General features: G+C 40.6%; 2 protein-coding genes across 3 annotated transcripts; one reads left to right on the forward strand and one right to left on the reverse strand.

Annotated features, from left to right (window-relative positions):
- The first annotated feature begins 196 nt into the window (after positions 1-196).
- On the forward strand, positions 197-9,752 carry ebag9 (estrogen receptor binding site associated, antigen, 9). Its single transcript, XM_022753217.1, has 7 exons — positions 197-491; positions 994-1,088; positions 1,578-1,659; positions 1,846-2,010; positions 3,216-3,326; positions 4,047-4,138; positions 7,990-9,752. The coding sequence occupies exons 2-7, from the start codon at positions 1,006-1,008 to the stop codon at positions 8,105-8,107; spliced, it is 651 nt and encodes a 216-aa protein (XP_022608938.1). The 5' UTR covers positions 197-491; positions 994-1,005; the 3' UTR covers positions 8,108-9,752.
- A 1,663-nt stretch (positions 9,753-11,415) lies between these two features.
- sybu (syntabulin) lies at positions 11,416-23,714 on the reverse strand. 2 transcript variants are annotated; one of them, XM_022753422.1, is made up of 8 exons: positions 23,626-23,714; positions 19,023-19,069; positions 18,586-18,772; positions 17,858-18,004; positions 16,118-16,217; positions 15,752-15,904; positions 14,185-14,340; positions 11,416-13,255 (listed from the first exon to the last, which is right to left on the reverse strand). In XM_022753422.1, the coding sequence occupies exons 2-8, from the start codon at positions 19,044-19,046 to the stop codon at positions 12,061-12,063; spliced, it is 1,962 nt and encodes a 653-aa protein (XP_022609143.1). In that variant the 5' UTR covers positions 19,047-19,069; positions 23,626-23,714; the 3' UTR covers positions 11,416-12,060. The 2 variants fall into 2 exon arrangements, with proteins under 2 accessions (XP_022609143.1, XP_022609142.1); XM_022753421.1 differs by having other exon boundaries at positions 17,858-18,058.
- Between the last annotated feature and the right edge of the window lie 341 nt (positions 23,715-24,055).

Genomic DNA, 24,055 nt, shown 5'->3' on the forward strand with positions numbered 1-24,055 from the left:
TGTGATTATCGACTGTATATAACTGCATTTCTATGTATATACATTAGCTGCATGTATCTATGGTTCCTACTGATATTCAAGTATTTACAGTGAGAAATTAATGTATGGTAATAACGATAACGTTTGTTATTCTTCCAATTTCCTGCAGCTCCTGAATGCACCAGTACCACGCTGCACTTCCCTGTTCCTGCTCCTCCCAGCTCAAAGATGGCAGCCACGGGACAGAGATGAGCGACGACCCAAATTTAGGAGTTTTGTCATGAAACCACATTGGGGTGTACAGCCGTTACATGCATGGTTTTGACATGACAGTGTTATAATTTGTCACTTCCAATGTGTCGTTCTACGAAGACAATTAAAGGGTTCAGAAATAAAATGTTTTCCTGTTGGCTAAGCTAGCAAGCAACGGTTAGCAAATAAATGAACTTGTCTTTTTTGCCACACAAGAAGAAAGCAGCTGCTCTGAGTACGGTGCATTGTCATCTTACAAGGTGAGTAACACTATCTGTTTGTATAGTAGCAAAGACGTGCAAAAATCCAACGTGGAGAAATAATGTAGTGGCGTTAATTTAGCTAAAATAACCGTAGTGCTTCTATTATACCTATCGTTAACATTATCATTCGGTGATTTTGTTTTACAGTACACAGAGAGGTATAAATCTGCTAGTGTAATTGCGTTTATTGGTGTTTAACAGTGTTCAGTGCTCCCGTTTATACACAAGAAGGGTAGCATTTTAATGAGATGTTAGTGTCACGTCTCTGCAGATTATGAATAGACTGGTTGTTGGTACATAATGTTCATATATGCCAACAGATTATTTTATAAGGACTGACTCCTCACCAGATGTTCTTAATTTCACTCTACCCTGCATAAATATTGATCTGTTGAAGACTTGCTTTACTACACATCCTGGCACACTGGAGCAAAACATGACACGTATATGCATCATTGTAAACCCTAATGCTAGTATTATATCTGTTCTTTCCCTCCAGTTCAGTTTCATCATGGCCATCACTCAGTTCCGACTCTTCAAGATCTGCACATGCCTCGCCAGCTTACTTTCTTTCTTTAAAAGGTTGATATGCAGGTGAGTGCAGCTGAATGCTTCACAAATGCAATGTCTATTACCCCTGATACATGCTATTCCCTTTATGGAACTCTTGCCAATGTAACTCTACTTTCCTTATTTGCAAATATAAATACATCAAAAAACTTAATATTATACCTTTGAGTAACTGTCGGGATGTTCTGGTGAAATTTGTATCTGATCCACAATTTAATCTCTCTTCATCCACTTAGAGAAATGCATCCTGTTCACTAGCATCTACGAGGGGTATTTTTGTGAAAGATGGATCAAATGCAAGAAGATTTAACACTAAATCTAGCCTGCCATGACGTGTCCATTTGAAATGCTTAAAGAACATTAAATTGGCGAAGTTTTCATCCCTGGCTGGCAGAACCAGCTCTGCACACTAAAGAGATCTGACCTCAATGTTGGATAACAATGTTCTGTCCGATGCTGCTTTCTACAATAATGAATTATTTCCTCTTGACTTTTCATTGTATTATTCTACAGGAGCGGAAGAGGGCGCAAGCTCAGTGGTGATCAAATAACCCTCCCAACAACAGTGGATTTTTCATCATCGGTACCAAAACAGGTCAGTAATCCATCAATCAACAGAACTAGCCCTGAGAAATTCAGATCTTAGCATTCAGTATTTGGGAAGGCAAACTACAGATGTAATCACTGGACAGAATTTCTAAATTTGCATATATTTGCTTATAAACATAAACGCCTACTGCTCTTGAATTCTACTTATACATTTGACTAAAAATTGTTCTAGTCTGCACAGCCAGAGATTGAAGAATGGAGCTCTTGGGACGAAGAGGCTCCTACAAGTATTAAGATTGAAGGTGGCAACGGAAATGTTTCCCCTACACCCAACGATGTGGATGAAGAGCCTGACTACTTTAAAGACATGGCTCCCACCATCAGGAAAACACAGAAGGTATGTCAACAGACAGTGCAGCTCATCCAGTATAAACAAGCAGACCCAATTTAGTGATACAGTGGATACTGAATTTTTAGATAAGATAAATGTAAATTTCATCTCTGTGCTTTTACTAAGGACGTAGCTCCTTGGTGTGTTTGTGTTAGCCTATCACAAAGACGAGTTAAGCTTAATACTGTAGCAGCTCAGGAAATTCTGTAGCCAAGCCAAGGTGGTAGGCCACCTGACACATGTTGTCTTGTGATAGGTTAAGTTAATAGGTGACAGCATAAACAATAGTGTCTCTGGACTTTTTTCCTAAAGGTTAATCTAAAGGTTTTTTCATCAATGTGCATTTATTTTTATGTTGTTAGCACAGTTAGTCTTTTTGTCAGACGATGCAGGAAACCTTGCAACTCTGTACACTTTGTGAGCTTGCAAGCCTGTCAACTGTATATCCAAGATTCAGATGAATTTTGTTTAGAATAAAGAAAATGTTCAAAGCTGGGAAGTTAAACATGTGAGCATCAGCTGTGAGATACTGTGTGCAGCCACTGCTCCTAGGAGATAGTCAAGGAGAGCTGCAGTGCATAAGCTAACTGGGCAACAGCTTGCTTCCTGTATTTGTGCAAAACTAGTCAAAGCGCACCTCTGATCAATATCTGTAGTGGACACACAAAGATGAGATAGATTTCAACCCACACATGTACCTCTAGATAATATATAATATGAGCAAATAACCGAGTTTCGCGAAAAGGCAGTCGTTCCTTTTTGGATAATATCAATAAACAAGTAAATGGTAAATTAAAATGATCTCTGCTAGGATAGATTATAAAGTAATATGGTTGTGACTGTAATGCACCTGGCTTGCATTTTCTGTTTGTCAAACCTTGACTGATGTATCAGGTTAGACCAGACGGGAAATATCCAGTCTAATATGAATATATTATCTGACTTCACTCACTATCTGCTTGTATTTCCTGGTAATAGATTCCTTGAGATGCTTATAATGAATATGGACATTAAACTAATGCATGAAAGAATTCTATAATGCACAGAACACCTACATAGTTAATAACAAATAACATACATTTTCTTGAATTATGCCTAGTTTAAAAGTCAAAACTACTACATCTATGCCTGTTATGGGATTGTACTGCATCACACAGTAGCTCAGTTAAATTCTGAGCTCTACTCCTCTCTCTCTGGTTTCCACGTTGCAGATAGTGCTGAAGAAGAGGGAGCCTTTGAACTACCTGGTGCCTGATGGCTCAGCAGGATTCTCCAGCAGACTGGCAGCCTCTCAGGATATGATGTCCTTCAGTCCACCCTCTGTGAGTTTCAGTTTTACAGCATCCGAAGCTTCAAGCAGGTTTTTTGCTTCTCACGTGTTATTTGATCATTGAAAAGTTGAGGACCGAGCAGAGTTTCTCTTGTAGAGTTGTGTAAAATTAAATGCAGTTTTGTAATTTTTTATGTGAAAAATCATCAAGAACAGAATGAAGAAAATAAATAGGAAATAAAGATTGAAATAAACAACCCACGTTGTTAAAAATGTATAGAGACTTTATAGGTTATATGCTCTCCGTAGGCTACTTTACAAATGCATATATAATAGATTTCAGTAGTAAATGAAATATGTGAGATTTTACTGGATAGAAAATTGAAGGTAAAACCTGTTGTGTAACTCGTTAGACTACAAGTTTTAGAGCTACAGGAGGCAACTCTTAGATGTAAGTGTTCACTCGTTATCAGTCTAAATGATTACATGGAACTTCAGCAAAAACCATTTGCTAGCTAATTTGTTGAAGGTTCATTTTAGTCTATTTCATGCAGTTAAGGGGTAAATACTTCAACTAGACCACTATATGTTAACTAGTACAAATGCAACAATGTGGACAGTACAACCTTTTGGATACAATATATCTCTGGTAGAACTAGGTGGGGCATTCAAAATAACTGTCCAGTAAAGAATTAATACACAATATAAAATACTTAGTTTGCTTTTTGGTCTTATTCAGGAATTATAGCTTGGATACTTTCCTTTTCTACAGGCTGAGCTTGGAGAAATGGACAACTGGCAGGAGGACACAAATGCCTGGGAGGACGAGTCTGATGCTGCCTGGGAAGCAGAGGAGGTGCTCAGGTAATGCATCTGTACCTATATAAAGTAGACGCAGTAGATTTGAAAAGTAGTCAGACCCTTTCAATTTTTTCACATTTTGTTATGTTACAGCCTTACGCTAAAATCAAATCAATCATCAATCTACACTCAATATTCCATAATGACAATCAGTCAATTATAAAACAGTGGGGACATGTCGTGAACAAAACATTGACATGTCGTCACCATATCAATCACCATTGATATGGTGAACTTACACATGTAATAGTCATGGGACAACATTAGGATGCATCTGGAGTTGTGTTTCTGTCCGCTTGATGAATGTAAGTCCAATATTCACTCTTCTTTAGTTATGTTTTGGTCCACCAACTCCTGAGGGAAATATCTGTCTATTTAGCTGCTAAGTGCTCCACTATGTTCACCACCTAGTCTCTAACTGTGGCTGTCTGCTGTTTGCTGCTGAGCAGGCACTGTGCTGTGGCCTTTTGGAGCTTTCTCACTGAAAACCGCTGCAGCTCAAAACACTATGGGAGCGGTGAGAGTGAAGTAAAACAGTAAAGTTGCAGCCAGGGCTGAGCGATATGGCCAAAACGGTTATCACGATAAAAATTTCCATACCAGTCGACATCGATATTTATAACGATAAATGCCTCACCGTTATTTCTTTCAGGTTTAAAGGCTGATTTTTGCTCCTGAGTGAAAGTTGACGAAACCAGACAGTCAATTGTGGTTTTAAACTGTTCTATTTAGTCAGAACATTACAAACACTTGCCAAACAGCAGAACATTTAAAATCTCTGAGGTATAAACATTCAAAATATGATAAAATATGCATGATTAAAATCAAAATCCTTTTCACTCCTTTTTACTCAACAAAGTAAATAGAAAATTAAGTTCAGCAGTGTGATACAGCACACATGAAACATGACCAGAATAGACAAATAAATAGACAAAGAAGATTTGCACAGGGTATTGGCCTGGCACTCGTCAAGGGTCCACTAATACTCGTTTGGGCCTCTAATTTCTTACTTCCTGTGTGTTCTAATGGGTGATATTGTTTCAAAGTTGAGTGGCCTCTCTTGTCGACTATATCTTTGTCCTCCGAGCTGCGTTCTGCTTTTTCTGTGGTGTCGCTCATTTCACCTTATTTGCTTACTCTGCTCCAACTTCAAGCCAGTCAGCCACTGCGTGTGTCTGTAAATATCACGTGCTGGCCTGCATTTATACCTCTCACCGTGCATCCTAACTTGCGCAATGCAGACCTCTATTCCTGTGACATGATTGGCCATTCGTGATTCATTTGTGGGCGTGCTATAAGCATGGAAATTAATTGCATTGAACATTTATCGAACATTTTAAATGTTTCTATCGAGGAAAATAATTTTGCGATATTTATTGCTATCATTTTATCGCCCAGCCCTGGTTGCAGCCAGACAACTGTGATCTAAAACCCCCTATAAAGCTCTGTAAAGTTGATGGGAGCTGCAGTAATAATCCTGTCCTGATCAATCACGATTGTTTTCACATTGTCATTTGATATGTTGCTATTATAAAAATATAAATTATATATAGATTGAGATCCTTTTTACCTTTTACAAAAACCTCACATGAACCAGTATGCAAACATGCAGTATTTGCATTATCTGCAATCCACATGTTTTCTTTTGGGGTTTTTTTTTTTTTTTAAATATCTGTCACTTGTCCATGTCACCGAACTGATCTGCTTCCAACTCATCAAATGTCACCCCTCCATGCATTTAACTCTCCAAGTCTATTCTTTACGACAGCATATTAGGGCCATTGTACATTTAAAAACAAAAAAAAAACAGCCAGGGGAGGGGGGTAATATTCTGAGAATAGTTCAAAATTTCCAAGTTTAAAGTTGTAAATTTACAGGGGAAAAAACAACGGATGATCTAATGAAATTATAGCCTACTTTGCAGTCGAATTTAGCAATAAGGAAATTTGGTTCCACATTGAATGGGACCTTTTATGCTATTATTTTCTGAGATTTTCCTTTCTTATAATGTGTTATATAGATTTTTGTGCATGTAAATGATCTCCAGAGTCACAAGGATCACAGTTTACATTAAAGGGAGTAACTCTGTCAGGGTAAAAACCCAATTTCCTCCTTTGTATGAAACGCCTCGTTGGTGGTCCAGACATTACTTCCTGGTCCTATTGACGTCAATACTTCTCTTGGTGCTGCCCGCCCCTGCAACCTGGACACCCCCTGCAAGCTTGGCACGCCCCCACATAACTACTTATAATGAAGAGTTTTTCTTTAGTTTTGTAGCCATGCCGAAAAGACACCATGTTCTCAACTGCCTGCAGAAATCTGCTTTATTTTTCCACGGTTCTCCATGTACCTCGTTATTATAACATCGAACATCAAGGAGGACTGCTTCAGAAACGACGCACAGTCAGACACTTCATTTTCACAACGGTTATTTCTGTAATTCACACTTCACACTGAGGCTCACAGCCTGTCAGTCTGCATTGTTGTGGATTTGTGATGTTAACCACGTTACCGTGACCTGATCACGTTAGTAAGAAACAGCAAAGCTAAGATATAAATGCTTAAATGTTTGTCAGTGTTGACATGCTGTACCTCGTTAGCTCAGATAGCTCAGTTTGTTATTCAGTAACTATGCCCACCAACATTAAATTCATTCAGATTTACCGGGAGCGTAAACCAGCAGGAGGGGAAGCTGTGGAGACTCCCTACCTGTCGACCATCTGTCTGTTCCTCCATTATTAATATTCCTTTAGTCCAGAAGTGTCCACACTTAAAAACTCAACAGGGTTTCTCATAAAAGTATTCCAAGTTATGAATAAAGTCATCCGAAGTCTTTGCAGACTGTCCAGCGTCTTGATTCGCAGTGCTCTTCATATTTCTCCCTCCTTCCGGCTGCCTGACAGTACGTACGCTTGTTTTCTGCTCCAGTCCAGCTTGTGAAGGTGGATCAGATCTGTCTTCTTCTGGTTCAGGATCGGACTATTGCTCAAAATTATAAACAGGACCGAAGCTGCCACAACCGTTTGTTTACACAAGACGTGCGGAACATACTGTTGCCATGGTAGTTGCCGGCAAGCTTTCAGAGGGAACAGAGTGTTTCAGACAGAGGGTGAATAGAGGACTGTACAAGATGTACAGAAGAAGAAAAATTAAGTTTTTTCAGAACATTAAAGCATGTAAATCTATTTTAGTAGAGACCAAGAATGAAATGATTAACACTGAAAATGGCCATAATACGTCCTCTTTAAAACAAATTTTGTTCAGTGAATTTCTGATATCATCCATCCTGGAGAAGATGGTATTTTTAGCCACCTCGCCTGGTTCAGACATCTGGTTCTGACAACAGCAATGGCTGAACTGAGGTTGGAGTCTGTGTGAACAAGAACACTTCATGTCGTTTATGTCTCGTTTTTAATGTGGATTCCCAGTTGGCTAGACACAAATGTGACACCCAGGACTTGATCTGCTCTTGGTGTAACAGATAGGGAGGCTTTGTAGGAAAACATAAAATAAACAAGAAAACAATACGCTTCCTGGCCACCTCAGTAACAGCTAGTATGGGCAAATGTCTCATAAACGTATAACTCTGAACAGACAAAAGCAGTGACAATGTTAACGGGTGAGCATTGTCTGCTCACTCCCAGTGGCACTTTTCTATTTGAGTAGTGTAGGTTCTCGTCATGGCCAGCAGGTGGCAGTGTGTACCCTTTTTTTTTTTTTTTTTTTTTTTTTTTTTTTTACAGCAACAGCAGCACAAGCAACAAGATTTTGTTTTTCCCTCTCCCAGCTGACCTAGCTTCTGTTGATGTGCTCTGTAATGACAATCATGCGTTTGTTTTGCCTTCATGTAACAGACAACAGAAGATGGCTGAGAGAGAAAAGCGGTCCATGGAGCAGCAAAGGAAGAAGATGGAGAAAGAGGCTCAGAGGATGATGAAAAAGGAGCAGAAGATTGCCGTCAAGCTCTCGTAACACTTTAGAAATGCTCAGTTTTGAGCCAAAAGGGATAGCGAGTGCAAAAGACACTGAATCAATCTTTAATCTATCTTTAAAGTCATCAAACCGACCAGGATTATCACTGTACACTTCTTATCTGTTAGCAAACTGTCCTCCTCCACCTTGTTTCCACCAGCAGCCATTTTAGTCTGTTTTTTCCAGCTGCAGAAGTGTAAAACGCATCATTCTTCAGGGCAGATAAAGCACCTGGTCTACTCGCTGTTCATGTGGCAAGGTAATTTCGGTCTTCAAGGGAGAGTGGTATTCATACAACCCAGTTCATCATAGGTTAAAGGTTAGGAATCTGTTAGGTAGTGTAGAAAAATGTTCTATTTTGGTTTTTCCCAGGAACATTTGTAAATAAACTGGTACCTGTGCTACCTTCTGAGACTCATTTAGGGAGTACAATTCCTTTTCTTTGTCTTATTTATAACCTCAAAGGACAAAGGAGTGTAACTAATTTTAAGCATCACTGTATACCAGTGACATCCTTTGGTTTGCTTGATTATTGTGTTTTTATATTTATGTCTGTCATGGTCTGAAAACAGATTTTTGTTTTCTAATGAATGTTGCTTGATATTTCATCTTATCTCCCTGTGCTGTGCAGCCCTTATAACACTGGAAATCTGCATTAAACTGAAGGCTGAGGATTTTCAATACGAGTATGAACAAATGACCATAGACTAGAATCTAGCCCAACTATAAATGCTGTGGGTTCCTATGGTAATCTCATGGCTACTGATTCACATTGACTTTTTTCCTTTCCTTTTTTTGCCGTGCAAAGGGAACTTTGCTCTTAAATAGTTGATACACTCACTGCACAGACACTGTCTTTATAAAACATAGATCACCATCACATCATAATCCCTGACCAGTTTTCTTCGCCATTAAGGAAACACATTTGCCTCCTTTCTTGTCTGGAAATGCAAGGCTAACGGTGTTGGAAAAATTGGTACCACTGCCGATCGGCAAGCTGTTGTCATGGAAACAATGGCAGATAGAGAAAGGCCTTTATAAATTCAAATGTGCATACAGGATAGAGTATGCCTTTGGTCCATGACTTATGAAAAATAATTTGGAAAGACACTTGAATGACAAGTTTGATGTACTAAATGTTACAATAAGAAAAGCTTTGCAAGCAGTGTGATCTCATACTTCTAATGAAATATTGAGTTAATGTTATCTATCAAATGATTTATTGACCCACTCAGAGATGCTGATACAGTTGAAACTTAATAACATGGCTGATACGTGCATGATCGGGTTCAAGAGTTTAATTAAAAGCAGGTGTTTATTTGAAGGGAATTCAGCAAACTATCAATGTGGATTAGTGCTTTCTTTGGAAATGCTCTTTTCCCAACTGTTTCCATTGAGAAAAGCTGCATGTTGTTTTGTTTTGTCATTTTGCACTTTTAATTTTTCCAAAAATGAATCACAGAGAACCCTTTGTTTCTCATCTTTTTTTCCACATTGATGTGTATGAGTTCATGTTATAAGAGTTTGTCATGGTTGAGCACAAACAGGCACTTCCATGGAAGTAATAAGTCCCCAAGCTCAATCTAGAGGGTCTGCTGTATTAGTCCTACACAGGTTTTTAATAAAATAATTTGATTCAGGTGAATATCTTTGGTCATGAGTCTGCTGCCTGATCTGTAATTTGGGAAGCACTATCTGAAGCTACAGTACTGGGGCAGAGGTACCATTACAGGTGGATGACATACTGCATGATTATCTTTGCTTTGGGTACAGCATATAGGTTTTTTGCTTTTTATTAGCCACTCGCGGTGGTGCTCTAGGGATGACGATGTTGGTCAGACGTCATCATTTTGGTCCAGACTGAAATATTTGTACAAAATTTCATGGCAATAAATCCCGACATTCATGGTCACCAGAGGATGAATCCTACTGACGGGGATTATTTGACTTTTTCTCCAGCAAAATGAGGTTGATCATTTTGTTTTTGACTGAAATGTCTCAGTGATTAAATTAAATTTGTTACACACATTTGCAGTCCCTTCAGAATGAACTGTAATAATTCTGGTGATCCCGACATGTCTTCCACTACTATCCTTGGGTTAAGATTTAACACTTATGTGCTGGACAGTTTTTAATGACCAAATATATGAATCCAACTTTTAACATTCCTTTTAGCCTCAGCTATAGTATTTAATGCTAATTAGCAAATATTAGCAAGCTAAACTATCTATGGTGAGTGATATACATGATACCTGCTAAGCATCAGCATGTTAGCATGCTAGGATGCTGTTGTTAGCATTTAGCTGTAGACTCCTGTACAACCTCATAGAGCTGCTAGCATAGACACAGTCTTGTTTGTAGCATCACACTGAGACGGCCTTTAACCTTAATTGATGGACGGTTGTCATCGCTCATCTGACCTCCATCAAAATGATGTCACTCCCATCTGTCCGGGGACACTGCCTGTCTGCCAAAACCTCTCAGAGACTGACCCAGTTTCAAAAAGGGAAAATGCACGTCATCAGTCTTCAGAAAGAGAACAAGCTATAAGGCTGAATAATTGTCCTGGGAGTCTAGAGAATCTAACAGTGTATACTGATTTTACAAGAGTGTGTGTGCACAACACCATTGCTGCCGACTCATATTAATCTAGAATCCATAGACTAGTGTTGGGCATCTGATGACTCATTAGTCTAATGCTTTATAAACAGAGATCATGGTTATGCAAGTTAAAATACACTGCCGTATGGCAGAGTGGAAGAAAAGAGTAATCAGAGTAAAGATGCCAAGTGTTAGTTCATTTAGAATTAATCAGCTTTTCTTTCTTCATTTAATGTGGCTAAATGTTATGTAACGAGTAGAGAAAAGCATCTGTAGTTCTTGCGGGTAGACGTCCAGCTGCTCTGGCACTGACCCAGTTTTTACTGGTGTAAGGGTACAGGCAGCATTTTACAGCTTCTGAGAGATCCCAGTAAAGTGGATCTAATGCACTTCACATTGTCAGCCCACAACCCAAAGGACGTCTGAAAATACAGGCTGGGAAAGCTTTTATGTAAGATGAGCCATCATGAGGATACTGCTTGGTTGCGCTTGGGATCAGACTAGACATTTTCCCCCTTTTATTAATTTATGTGAACATCTTGCTCAAATTAAAAAACAAAAAAAAAAAAAAAGAACTTGGGCTCTCCCAGTGTTCACCAGCATTTTGAACAGGCCTCTTACATAAGTCAAACTTTAACAATCATCCCTGTTCAGCCATTTCTTCCCCATAACACACCTGAAAGATTAAAAATGTCAGGAGTCCAAAACATGTGGCCAGAATTATCATGCTTTAATAATAAAGATACAAGGACAGTTGATGTAAACCACCAGTATTGCACATAGCTCAGGCACATAACAAGTGTCAGTTGCTTTGAAGCGTCAACTCATTTCTATGAACAATACACAGGCTGTACTGAATAAAGCTCTACTCCGAGGGAGGGAAAAAAAATAAAGTAAAATACTTCTTCACAAAACAATAACAGTGAATTCACATTAAAGCTTTGGCTGAAGGTTTAAGGTTTCTTTTTGAACAATAACTCAAAACGGTTGAGAACCTGTCAGAAACTAACATTCAATCTTTCTCATCCTAAACATAAAGAATTTTTTTTTTCTTTTTTAAAAACACAACGACAACTGGGAACACCACAGGACAATGATAACACAACCATCTACCCAGATGATCAGCTTATACATGTAAATGATAAATAAATATATAACCCCCATTATAAATAATCCCTTTCATGTCACCATTTTGCTTCAACTCATGGCAACTGTACAGTGCAAAGTAACAGTGTTGGAACCAAAATAACTGCATTGATATCATCAGGTGTCAAACAAAAACAAATACTCTCGAAAAGATGCTTAAGTGCTTTTAGTTCAAGGTTAGGTGTGTGCATGCAGGTTGGAAGCTATTACGCATCCGGCCTGTGAGTGACGTGACGAAGAGACTGCAATCCCATGATGCAACAGCCCCTGATAAGAGCAGCAATGTTGTACACTGGATAGCTCCCATCCACACCGTGTCGCGAGTACAGCCAGGCCACCGTGGGTAACACAGGGGCTGCTACTGCCACCAGATCCACCAGGAAGCTGTTGCTCCAGTACCGTTTGCCAACCACATCCAGTCCAGGTGACAGACAAATTTCCTCATCAGCGACACCAAAGTCCAGCTCCTCCATGAACCGTCGGCTCTGTGCAGGCTCCGAGCTGCACATGCCGGAATCAGTGGAGGTGTCGGGGCTCTCTGGGTGAACAGGGCTGGGCATTCTGGGTGGGGGAGGTGCGGAGTCAGGGAAAGTGGCAGTGGTGGAAGCAGAAGTGGGCAGGTTTGGGAGGCTAAGAAGACCACTGGAGGATGATAGAGCTGTGTCCGCAGCTGTAGCCCCGTGGAACTTCAGCAGCTGGAGGAGCAGAGCCTGCAGGTCTGGAGACATGGGCATTGTGTCGGTCTGGATTCCTTTATCTTCTGTGGTCTGCTGGGAGGGTGTGCTTGAGGAGATGGTGGTGGAAACTGTATTTGGTAGCGCTGGTGTGGATGCAGTAGATTTATCAATCAACTGTTCCTCTTCTGACAGTGCAGACACCCCAGGCCCTGACTCTGCCTCTGCCCTCAGCTTGCCACTAGAGTCCTGACTTAAGTCAACCGCAGTGGACATGAAGACCTGCTCCAAAATGTCCGCTCTGTTGGCCATCTCATCATTTACCAGCAGCCCGCTGTCTGCCATTGCCTCAGCCCCTTGGTCTCCCAGCTCCATCCCACCCTCTTCCTCCCCTACCATCTTCTTCCCACCACTGTCAGGGCTATCACAGATGAAGTCCAAGGTGTTTTCATCTTGGAGGTTGGCACCACTCTGAGCGAGCTCCATGCTTTGCAGCAGGGACTCCAACTTCCTGTTTTGAATGTTGATGTCAATGAAGTACTTCTGTATTCCCTTATCCTTCTCCATCAGGCTACTCTTCATGGTCTCCACCACCTGACGCAGCTGTTTGATTTCTTTGCGAGCCTCTTTTAGGGACAGCTGAGCCTCCACCCGGTGACACTCCTCTTCAATCCAGTCTTCCCTCATTCTGCACAGTTGGGCCTTGAGCTCTTCAATCTCTGTCTCTCTAATAAAGAGAAGAAAATGTGCAGAGTTACTTCAGTTGTTTAACATTTTGGGAGAAATATTCTGAACTCTAATATATCTGTATGCCAAATATGAAGCTACAGCTACCAGTTAGTTTAACTTGGTGCAAAGACTTGAAACAGGGGTAGCAACAAAAACCAAATTTTACTTCACATTCATTTCAAAGAATGGAGCTACACGTGCACGTTTCCAGTTGCAACATGACCCTGTCTTGTTTGCTTTGAGTAGAGTTCAATCAACTTTAACTTTGAATCACAAACTTTGTCAATGAAAGTGTTAATATGCTGTTTACAAACTTGTGGAATGTTATTGATGGCCTGCTAGTCATCCTAGCTCCTACAATTTATGCTAATGACCCTGCCTATGCCATATCCTGTCACGCCTGCTTTAGCACACAAGTAAATTTTTCAAGGTGTAATCCAGTCTGACAGCTCGAAACTAATCTCCTTTGTTTAATCAATACAAAAACCAAAATGTGAAGACAGCATGTGGGTTTGTAGTGTGCTTTAAAATGCCAGTAGGTGGATTTTGTTACCTGGGCTAACTGTCTCTCCCAGTTTCCAGTCTTTATGCTAAGCTAACTGGCTATTGGCTGTAGCTTTATTTATTTATTTATTTATTTATTTTTAAACAGATATAAATGGTATCAATCTTTTCTCCTATTTGTCTCTCACTCTGCAAGAATATGAATAAGTGTAAAATGTATGAGCTGATGACTTTAAAAGATATGGTTTAAGAAGTTACTTCATCTTGCACTTCAGTAAATGTTATTAGTTGAGCAGAGCTGCAATATGGAGGATTACGTCACATCAAATGCATCACTTTCTCCCCTGATACTACCACTATCAAACCATAAAAAGCTACAGATACAAATCACAGGAGCTACTGTGCTGCTAAATCTTAACTAACCTGTCATGGACTCTGTTCTCAGACTCCATCAGTTTGATCTTCAGGTGTCTGATGGCCACTTCTTTCTGTTGCAGAGGGGTGAGGTACTGCTCGGGGTTCGGGGGTCTGATGCCGTGGTTGTCTCCACAGGAGTGGTAGCGGCCTAGGTTTGCTCTTCTGTCAGGCAGAGATGTAATTATATAATATTATGATATTGGTGAAGGGCCACATTTACTGCTCTAGAACCACCATATCCATCAGCCCCCAACTAGACATTTTGAAGTAACAGCAGAAAACAAAGCAGTTAGACATTTCAAAGTAAAATTGCTCCCTGCAGAGGGTAATTAGTCTGGCTGAGAGAGTGCTGTCAGGGCAGATGCTCTCCGAAGCCTGGAATTACTGTCTGACACAGGATTACTGGCATGCAGACTAGAGGCAAAAAACCCTAAAATGCTGGTTTATCTAAATACAAGCAGAGTTAGCAAGGAAGGAAATCACCTTACTAGAAAAACCTTAATCTACAAGCTAATTGCCTTAGCATTCAAATGCCCTCTGCATGTCCTATGATCAGTGTTTTATCATGCTCAAAGAGAACTGATAAAAGGATTTTTTTTCTGTAGAGGACGAGTGGGTGGATTTGGACAATATGCAAAGCAGCATGTAAGCCCCTCTCTCCCACTAACACAACATCCTAGCAACCTGGGATACTTGAGGCTTTGATGCGAGCACTATGCATCCCTGCCAGAAATAGAAACAGCCCAGGAGAAGACAGCATGTGAAAGGAAAAGATGTCACATGACACTTAGCCAGGCAGAGGAAAGCTGACAGCAGAATGTCTTAAAGTGATAGGAGTGGGGTTTTTTATGGAAGCTCTAAGCACAAGATAAAGAGTGAGTTTTTATGCAGTAGCAGAATCTGCAAAGGGCTGTGGGTTGAATGTTTGTTTGCTGACAGAGGATTTTTAGGTTAAACCTTATGCAGGGCTGAAGAGTCAACAAACAAAGCCTACAAAGTAAACCCTACTAGTAATTTGGAGCACCATGTCAGAAATTCAAGGTGGTCCACACATATGAGCTGCAGGCTGTTCAGTTCATACATCAATTCTGCTAGTCTGAAATATTTATGACCCTCTTCCCTCCTCCAAACCAAGGTGCATTCTCTCTAATCCAGTTATGAGTTGGCTGCATCCTGTAGGGTCGCTGTCTGGGTACCATATTCAGACAATTGCTTTACTGAATCCTTATTAATCCGACCCACAGCCAAATCATGACCGATATAATCCCAGTCAGCTGCAAGAGAGGAAATGATAAAACAGTCTCGTCTTAATCCAACCACCCACTCACTCACGCACTCACTCACTCACTCATAGTGCATTGCCTGAGCCACAATCCAAATCTCTCAGTCTCCAAAATCTAACTCCTCCCTCAGGCAGAGAAGGTTGGATTTGTAATGAATCCAGGGGGAGATCCTTTGCAGGGTTGAATGTGTCCAGGAGGTCGCAGCAACTGATCAGAATATTTTACTTTGAAGCCACAAACCTTGTTCTGTGATTATCAATAATGCATGGCATGAAAGCAATGTTTAGTACCTGGAGGTGGGGCTGGAGTTGCAGCTGCTGCTGTTGGTTGAGGAGGCAGCTCTCGGAGGAGTCCTGTAGGGAGCGTAGAGCTCTGCATCGCGGTTGGCTGTCGGGCTCCCGGCTGGTTTGAACACTGGCAGAGGTCTGATGTGGGTGCTGCGACTGAATAATACGATTTGGAAAAAAACAAAACAAAAAAAAACAAAACAAAACAGAAATAATTCAAGTGTTAATTCCAAAAACAAAAAAACATTTATGCATAACGAACCTTTCTCTTTTAAATAAGATTAAAACCTTTTTTTTTTTTTTTTTTAAGTCTAGTAGCAGCCCAGCAAAGCATAGAGATGATAAAAATGCATACATTAAATGTCATACCTTCGTGAAGGCGCTCTCTTTCCAGCTGAATTAGAAATTAGGCTTTCCCTGGTCTTTAGGCTGCCTGTGCTGCTGGAAGAGCTGAAGTCGGCCTCACTACCTGCAGGGAAAAACAGCATTAACATGCAAGCAGACCTAACGCAAAGCTATATTTTTTTTGAAGAATATTTACCAATCTTCCTCATTCTATGAAACGTTTAATTCATAAGAAAAGGAACACAGTCTTGCTCAAGTCCATACTCTCAAAGAGTTTTAGTGCTTCAGCCTCACTTGGTGTGGTATGAATGTGGCTAATGTTAGAAACCTTTGGATAAATATTGAGTTTACTGACTTTATGATTCCTCTGTACTTGTCCAACTGTAACCCCATATATTTGGGAATGTCACAACTCAACATTTCACTGGTTTTACCTTAAAAGTAAAAAAAACAAAAACAAAATTGTCCTTTGTCGTCAAGTTTCGCCCAGTGGTAGCTGTTGGCTAAAGGTTAGGTGGCTAAAGTTAGCTTTCAGCCTCAAACCTCCACATTAATTTGAACACAATTCTATATTCTTATTCTATGTCATCAAGAAAACACATGAGCCATTTGTGTCCACTTCTCCTGTCTCCTGTCCCTCTCATGTCAGTTCATCGTTGCATCTTCTTTGATGAGCACCTTGAAGCAGCACCATCTTTTCCTGTTAGGATCAAGTGCAGCATCAAACAGGACCATCATGTCTCACTTTACGTAAGCAGGACATCCATAATATAGTCTCCCTGATGGAGTGACCAACCAAATAACACAGCCTCAGACAGATACTCTCATACAACAGCTTTTTGGATGGGCTATACTCCCCATAATCTAGACCCTTTGTGAGTTAAAATGCCACTAAAACAGAATTAGTCAACACTCAGCCATTATGTGTAAAACAATCTGCTCAAATGTTGTAACACAGTCACTTTATGTAAAGGGCTCAGCACAACACTGCAGCCTTGAACACCAGAGAAAAATAATTGTTTAAACAGAGAAAAAACAGTCACTAAATATTTTTGTTGAAATTCTTTATAGGTTAAATTCAAAGTCATACCTGAGTAGCATCGCTTGTCATCTAATAAAACCATAGTATTGTGTCCCGTGATGACTGTGTCAAATAAAACAGTTCAAAACTAAGTGATCCTCCACCACTTTGGTGAGTGGACTGAGAGTGTGTGCACATTCAATGTATTCAGTGTAGTAACCTCCTGCTAATCAGCCTAATTGGCTAAGCTCCCAAATGTTTTCCTCAACCAATCAGCTTTCTGCCCCATTTTGACTCAAGATCAAGAAGTTTTCTCTCATGACCCCAGATTTAAACAGATTAAAAGAGAGGAAATTTAATTTTGGCATCAGGACTGGAGTGCACTGTTTCTGGTATATGTTAACAGAGCACAGATGCACAGACAACAATTCATTCCAGTTATTATTCTGCTTTTAGGCAAGCAGCTGCTTCCCAGTTAGTGTTTGTTCAAGTCAATAAGCCTGGGAAACTGTTAGCTGCTGACATGTGACAAATACTCTGTTATTGTACTTTGGTCTTTGGGGAACCACTGGCATGTAAAAGTATGTGTAAGCAGTGTGTAAGTCTGCACATGAGTAAAGATATTCATCGACAAAAAATGCAGATTATTCCCATAGACTAGAGGATCAGATTGTCATAGTGAAGATTTCATATGTTGATCCTCTTTCTGTCTCCATCTTTTTCATCTCCGCACTCCTCTTTACCTCTGGCTTTCATGGCCGACCTCAGCTCCCTCTTGTGCCTCTGCACGCTCCGTGGTTCACCGCTCCACTCGGCCATCACCCTCACCCTCTTCACTTTGGTCTTCCGCTCCGGGAGTGTCGGCGAGCCGTGGGCACTCTGCTCTGAGCCTGACGGGGTTTTGGAGGGGGACACAGACTGACTAGTGGGGCAGCCGGTGTCATCTATTGTAGACAGGTACACACAGACAGTAATAGCCACGAACAGGCAGTGCAGGGCAGGCAGCGAACACAAGCATTCAAGTCAGGGCTCAAGGTTCAGCCAGGGGTGTTATCTGACAGATAGCATAACAACTTTCACAATGGCTCATCACTTCCTTAAAGTATTTATCAAGCAGTGTCTGTGTTGTGGTTGATTTGCACAGTGTACACACATACATGCACACGCACTGTACACGCACAGAGACATTTTTTGCAGTGTAGTATTGGTTGAGGAGGTCAATTCAGGTGAACATAAAATAAACATAGATGCATTTCTGTTAGAGCTTGCATAATTCTGCATGCAAAATACTATCTGAATGAGAGATTCTGCTTTTATCACATAAGGATTTTATGTTTACACAGCCGACCAAGAGCAATGCAATGCAATCTTGCACTTGACGGCCTGTAAATGGAGCTGGTTGTTCATAGTATCTGAGATTTTACATCAGGTATGAACTCAGCTGTCCTTGGACTGGACCTGAACTTCTTACCAGAGCAAAAGCTGTTGGTGCTGATGGTTCTCTTGGAGTGGTCTGAGCTCATGTCACACTCCTTTCCCTCCTCCTCTGAAAAAGGTGAATCGGACAAAGGTGATCCTTTGTCCTTTGGTCGGAAGGGATGCAGGACCAAGCGTGGGATACGACTGCGAGGGCTTCCTTTCTCTGGTGACTTCTTTTCCTGTTCAAAGCAACATCCGTCACAGCTAAAGGCAGGGATATAGTTTTGCAGAAACACACTTTGTTTCATTTTTAATTCCATAAAAGATTGATTATTGGTCATATTGGGGCCTTCTGATGTTAACTGTAAATTCACAGTTTACCTGTCTTTTCCTTTACCATATACCTGAAAAAAGCCAGTCTTATAGTGGCAAAGGATTCAGCATTCATTAAATCTATCACTCATGACCAGTGGCAATCACAAGACTCACCTCATATTCTTGGAACGGTCCCATTGTGCTTCACGTAGCGTTTTCCCCTGTTGAGTGGAAGAGAGGAGAAAAACCAGGTGAGTGTTTTTTCTGTGGACTGTGTATGTGGCAGCATTTTTGACGTGGCACTCAAACCCTCAACAAACAAGGGCCCTCTGTCTGAACTGTGTTACACCACTAAATCCCACCCACTGCCACACACACACACACACACCCTGCCTGGTACAGATGGCATAAGCCTGGAGCCAGACATGACCAACACACACTGAATTTATGACCTTATGAAACAAATTCTATGTGTCACGGCTAAAAATAAACGGCCACAGCCACAGTGCCTTTTTTTAAACCACAATATGTGAAGCCCTTTTAATAATCAACTGGAGACAAATGAGTTTAAGAACAAAAACAGATCGATTACCAAATTCCTTAGGGTTCATCGCCAGGGAAACCATGAAAATTAGCCCAAAATTTCATCACAATCCCTCAAGAAGATGCCGAGATAAATCACTGATTACATGAAACATTTGACCTGCTGGTGGCGCTAGAGGAATATTCAGACCATTACCAAGTCATTAGGGATTATCCTCAAGGGATGTTGAACGACCATATTTCATGACAATCCATCATCTCGTTGTTGAGTTTTTTTCACCCTGAATCACAAATGCCAACCTTATAGTGGCGCTAGAGGAAAAGTCAGGGAATTGACAAAATAATTAGGATACATCACCTGGGGACTGTGAATGTCTGTACAAAATTGCATGTATCTAATAGTTGTTGAGATTTTTAAGGTTGGACCAAAGTAGTGGACGGACCCACAGACTCACATTGCCTCCCCGAGAGACATGATGCTAAAAACAGTAAAAGAGATAAGACAAAAGGGAATATGTGAAAGGAATAGATTTAAAATAAATGAGTTAACTCTCATCTGTACAGATACAACCCTAAAGAAAAAAGATCACTAATATTCTTTTCATATTTTGGCTTTTCATTATCGTCATTACTAATTAAGATGATCCGATATGAAGCACAGAAAGGTGTCTAACTTCACTATATTATTCTGCAAAGCAAAATTTCACTGACTCTTCTTATCAGCCCTCTGTGGCAAAACTGCGGGGCTGCCTGCCAAGAGCTACAAACTGCGTCTATCAGTGAGATACAATGGATGATGGAGCAATATTATATCCTCTTTCAAAAATGGGTTGGAGTAGAAACCAAAGTAGGAATAAACTCTGAACTTTTCATTTTTGACACGCACATTTAAAGAAGAAACATTTTTTATTGATGCTTTAATGCTAAATAATGCAGGTTTACTCTCATGCTTGAATAAACTTTATACAATCACTTCACTTCCTCTCTCCTGTTGATTGCCTTTGAGCATCATCGACTAAGGGGGTCAGTTGCGTAAGCGCATACATGTTTTCCTTTTTTTTTTTTTGCATTAGGAATGATGTAATTGACCCCAGGGCCTGCGTGCTGCTGTCGCATGGATGAGTCTGAACCTGTCTTCCCTCGCTTCATCCAGATGGTACCTTTTTCAAAAAAAAAGTTGACTGGATGAATGTCAGTCTTGCTTTGATCACCTGGTTTCCCCAAACAAACAGAATAATATCACCACTTCATGACCTAATATAAGTCACGTCCCTGTGTGAGCAGCCCAGACTTCCTGCAAAATCCTCTTTCTTCAAACCGCAGAGGACCAGAGAGGATTGCAGAAATAGAACAGAGAGACTTGGGAATCAAACTCCACCTCCTATCATTAGACTCAAAAATAGATCTGAGCTCTAGGTAGTCTGCACCACCTTGCCAACCGTTTCACTTTTCTTTTTGAGTTTCTGCATTCCCACAAACATCACACTGTAGCAATGCTCACAGCTGCCTGGTGCACTGGCACGGCAGAATCACATTATAGGCAGGAACCAGGGCAGAGCAACCAGAGCCGTGCCCTAGCAACAGTCTTAGCAACCGAGGGAAAACGCTGCATGAACAACTCCAGCTCGATGGAACAAATTATGTGTAAATCTGCACAGAGCGTAGCCTCTGCTGTTCATCCTGAGATGCTGAGAAAATATCTAGTGTGTGCTGAGGTGATGAGGGGGAGTGTTCACCATTCAGCTGCACAATGTTTTTCTTAGACTGAATGAATAGTGTGTCCTTGAGTCAGTGTGTGTGAGCTCCAGGAACATCTGTATACTTATTCATGTACTACTGACTTTGTTTGGAGCATATGAATATGATTTATTTTGGAGTTTATATGGAATGTTTTGCCTTTTTTTTTAAAACATGTTCTTGCAAGGAGTCCTATAGAAAAAAGAAAATTAAACAAAGAAAACAAACTGAGGGTATCAGCCATAAAGTCTTGATGATGGATGGTACGAAAATGTTCAGATTTTCTTGAATTGATGATGTGCAAGTATAGTGCAACACGTAGGCAACACATATTTCACAATTCATGTATTTTAATATTCTGTAAACTGCTTTGGCAACATGTTTTTGTTCATGCCAATATTTGAATTGAAAATTGAAAAAAAACCCAAAAACTGATGTCAATGAATGAGAGAGAAATGCTTCAGTAAACAGGGTGTGGTTAAGAGGAGAGAGGGGTGAGAAGGTTTTTAGTTTAGGAAGTGACTTCTATAAATTCATGCAACCACAAGCAGCCATGTGTGGGAAACGCAGGAGGGTCATAACATCAAAACATGAGGAATCACAGATCAGCTAGGCTATAGACTGTAGCATCCCACAGCCAAATCTTTCAAACAGCGTTTTACAATCATCTCATATTATTTGTTACAGTGCAAGACTATCTTCCTTTGCTTATGATCACTCAGTAGTTTGTAACCTGACGGCCTGTGGGGTGTTTGGGTACAGATGCCAGACCATGCATGCTCTAGTAGTGAATTAGATTTTTTTCATCTTAACTTTCTGCCTGTTTTTAATTGTTTTTGCACCTGCACCCATCCTGCACTAGACCCTCTAAAGTAGGATCATGCGTGTGCTCCTCCACTTGACTCCAGACAATGTTGATTGGCTACCTGCTGAGCAACAGACTAAGTATTATCTGAGTTGCAAACACAGGATTTTCAGCTCTCTTAAGCCTAACTGACAGTTAAGCTACCAGTGATCCACAGTGGCTCTGAAAACTCATCCAAACACAAGCCTGGAGGGAGGGAACATACCGATTCAAAAAGTGGCTGTACTGGGAAAGGAAGACTTGTAAAAAAAAAAGCTGCCAGTGGGATGCTGGGAGAATGTGGACATGAGTGGTAAACAAGTCTTTAAGCCTTCACTTGAGCTGTTTCTCTTATCCAGATGGTCTACTTTTAAAACAGCATGGAGTGGGCGTGAATAATAATTCCCTTAATCCATCCCAGTCTACGTGCTTTCTAATGTTGATCATGCACATGGACTAATGTGAGGCTCTCTTTTCCATTTGATATTAACCCCACGATGCACTGAGCCCATTAGTTCTGTTCTAATGTGATTGTTAATGAGGTGTTGAGTATAATTTTAGTGATGATGATGTCTGACTCATGCTGATGAACTCCTAAACCACAGACTGTTGTGCAGCTCTGAAAGGAGTGAACTTATCTGCATGTTTTTTCTTTTTATTATTGCACCATGCAGGACAAAATTCTTCTCCGAAAAACAACTAGTGGCACAGGAGTGGCATGGTAGTCACAATACTTGCTCTGAGCTCAGTGACCCTTATACAAAATGCATCATCATTGCATGATGTCATTACTGGCTAATCTCTTTCACTTTCAGGAATCATTGCAGGGAGCATTAAGCACATTGAAACCAAAACACCATTCATAAAATGGCTTCCTGATAGTACACAAGATCTTTATTAGGTTTGTACCATAGTAAACCACTGTTAACTGCTATGATAATAATAATATAATAACAATAATAATTCTGTATATGTAGCACCACATGATTTCACATAGGAACTTTTAAAACCCTTTAAAATATGTGAAATTCTCACAATAAATTAAACAAGAATTTCAGTCATTAAATGCAACACTGCTCTAAGCAAGGAGCCCTGTGTAATACCCTCACATGTGTTTACATGTTTACATGCCTCCCTTTGTTTAAGGCTTCTCTCTTCAGAGCCATTTTCACTGAGGATTAGGGAAGCCTGGGGGATATTCGTGTCCTGATATCTCTTGCCAGTGACAGCATCTCCTAGCACACTGCCCTCAAACAGCTCATTGTCCATTTTCGTCATGTTGTATCCAGCATTGGGGTTTTGTTTTTGTTTCATCTGGCGCCCCCACAGTTACTGGGAATGTTTTTCTCATGCGCGGGGATGCCTCTAGAATAAAGGCTACAGGGTGTAACCAAAGGCGATGATAACATCAAACTTTAAGCCTGGTGTGGATGGCTTTTACCCAACAGCTCTCAAAACAGGTCTGACTTGTGCAAAATTTCGGATAATTAAAAAAAAAAAAGAAAAAAAAAAAGACTCGCTCCTGAACTTGTAAACAGCTCGTCCTCACCACCAGCCACCTGCTTCTATGCTGCGAATACTTCAGTTTCATTCTTAACACCAAATGGTTGAGTGAGTGTGAAATAAAATGAATAAAATAAATACAAGGCTTGCCTGGGTGTTTGATGGTGATTCCTCGCAGAAGGTGGCGCGTTTATGGGTGAAGCACAAAGGGTCGTTCCGCTGCTGATGCTCCTCCTGGTGCCAGCCTCCGCTCTGCTCTGATGCTGGGATGTGGATGTCGGGTGGAGGAGAGCTGTGAGGACACACACGATTGGACAAGAAGCGAGACCGCTGACAGTGCACGCACAATATGACTATACCATCCCAAGTGTGTTACATAACGCGCGAGGCATTACTTAACCACCTCCATCATATAGAAACATAAGCTGCAGACATGACGAGCCTATGTGTGATCTCTGTCTAAATATGTGTCATCTTTGAGTTCCATCCAAGAGAGATATTAAAACACGACGTAGGCCTCGATGTATTATTCATAAGCACACATTCTAATACATTATAAATAGGTGCTTCTCAATACTTT

This window comes from Seriola dumerili, unplaced genomic scaffold (genome assembly GCF_002260705.1).
Source record: "Seriola dumerili isolate Sdu_G_001 unplaced genomic scaffold, Sdu_1.0 BDQW01000191.1, whole genome shotgun sequence".
Taxonomy (NCBI): domain Eukaryota; kingdom Metazoa; phylum Chordata; class Actinopteri; order Carangiformes; family Carangidae; genus Seriola; species Seriola dumerili.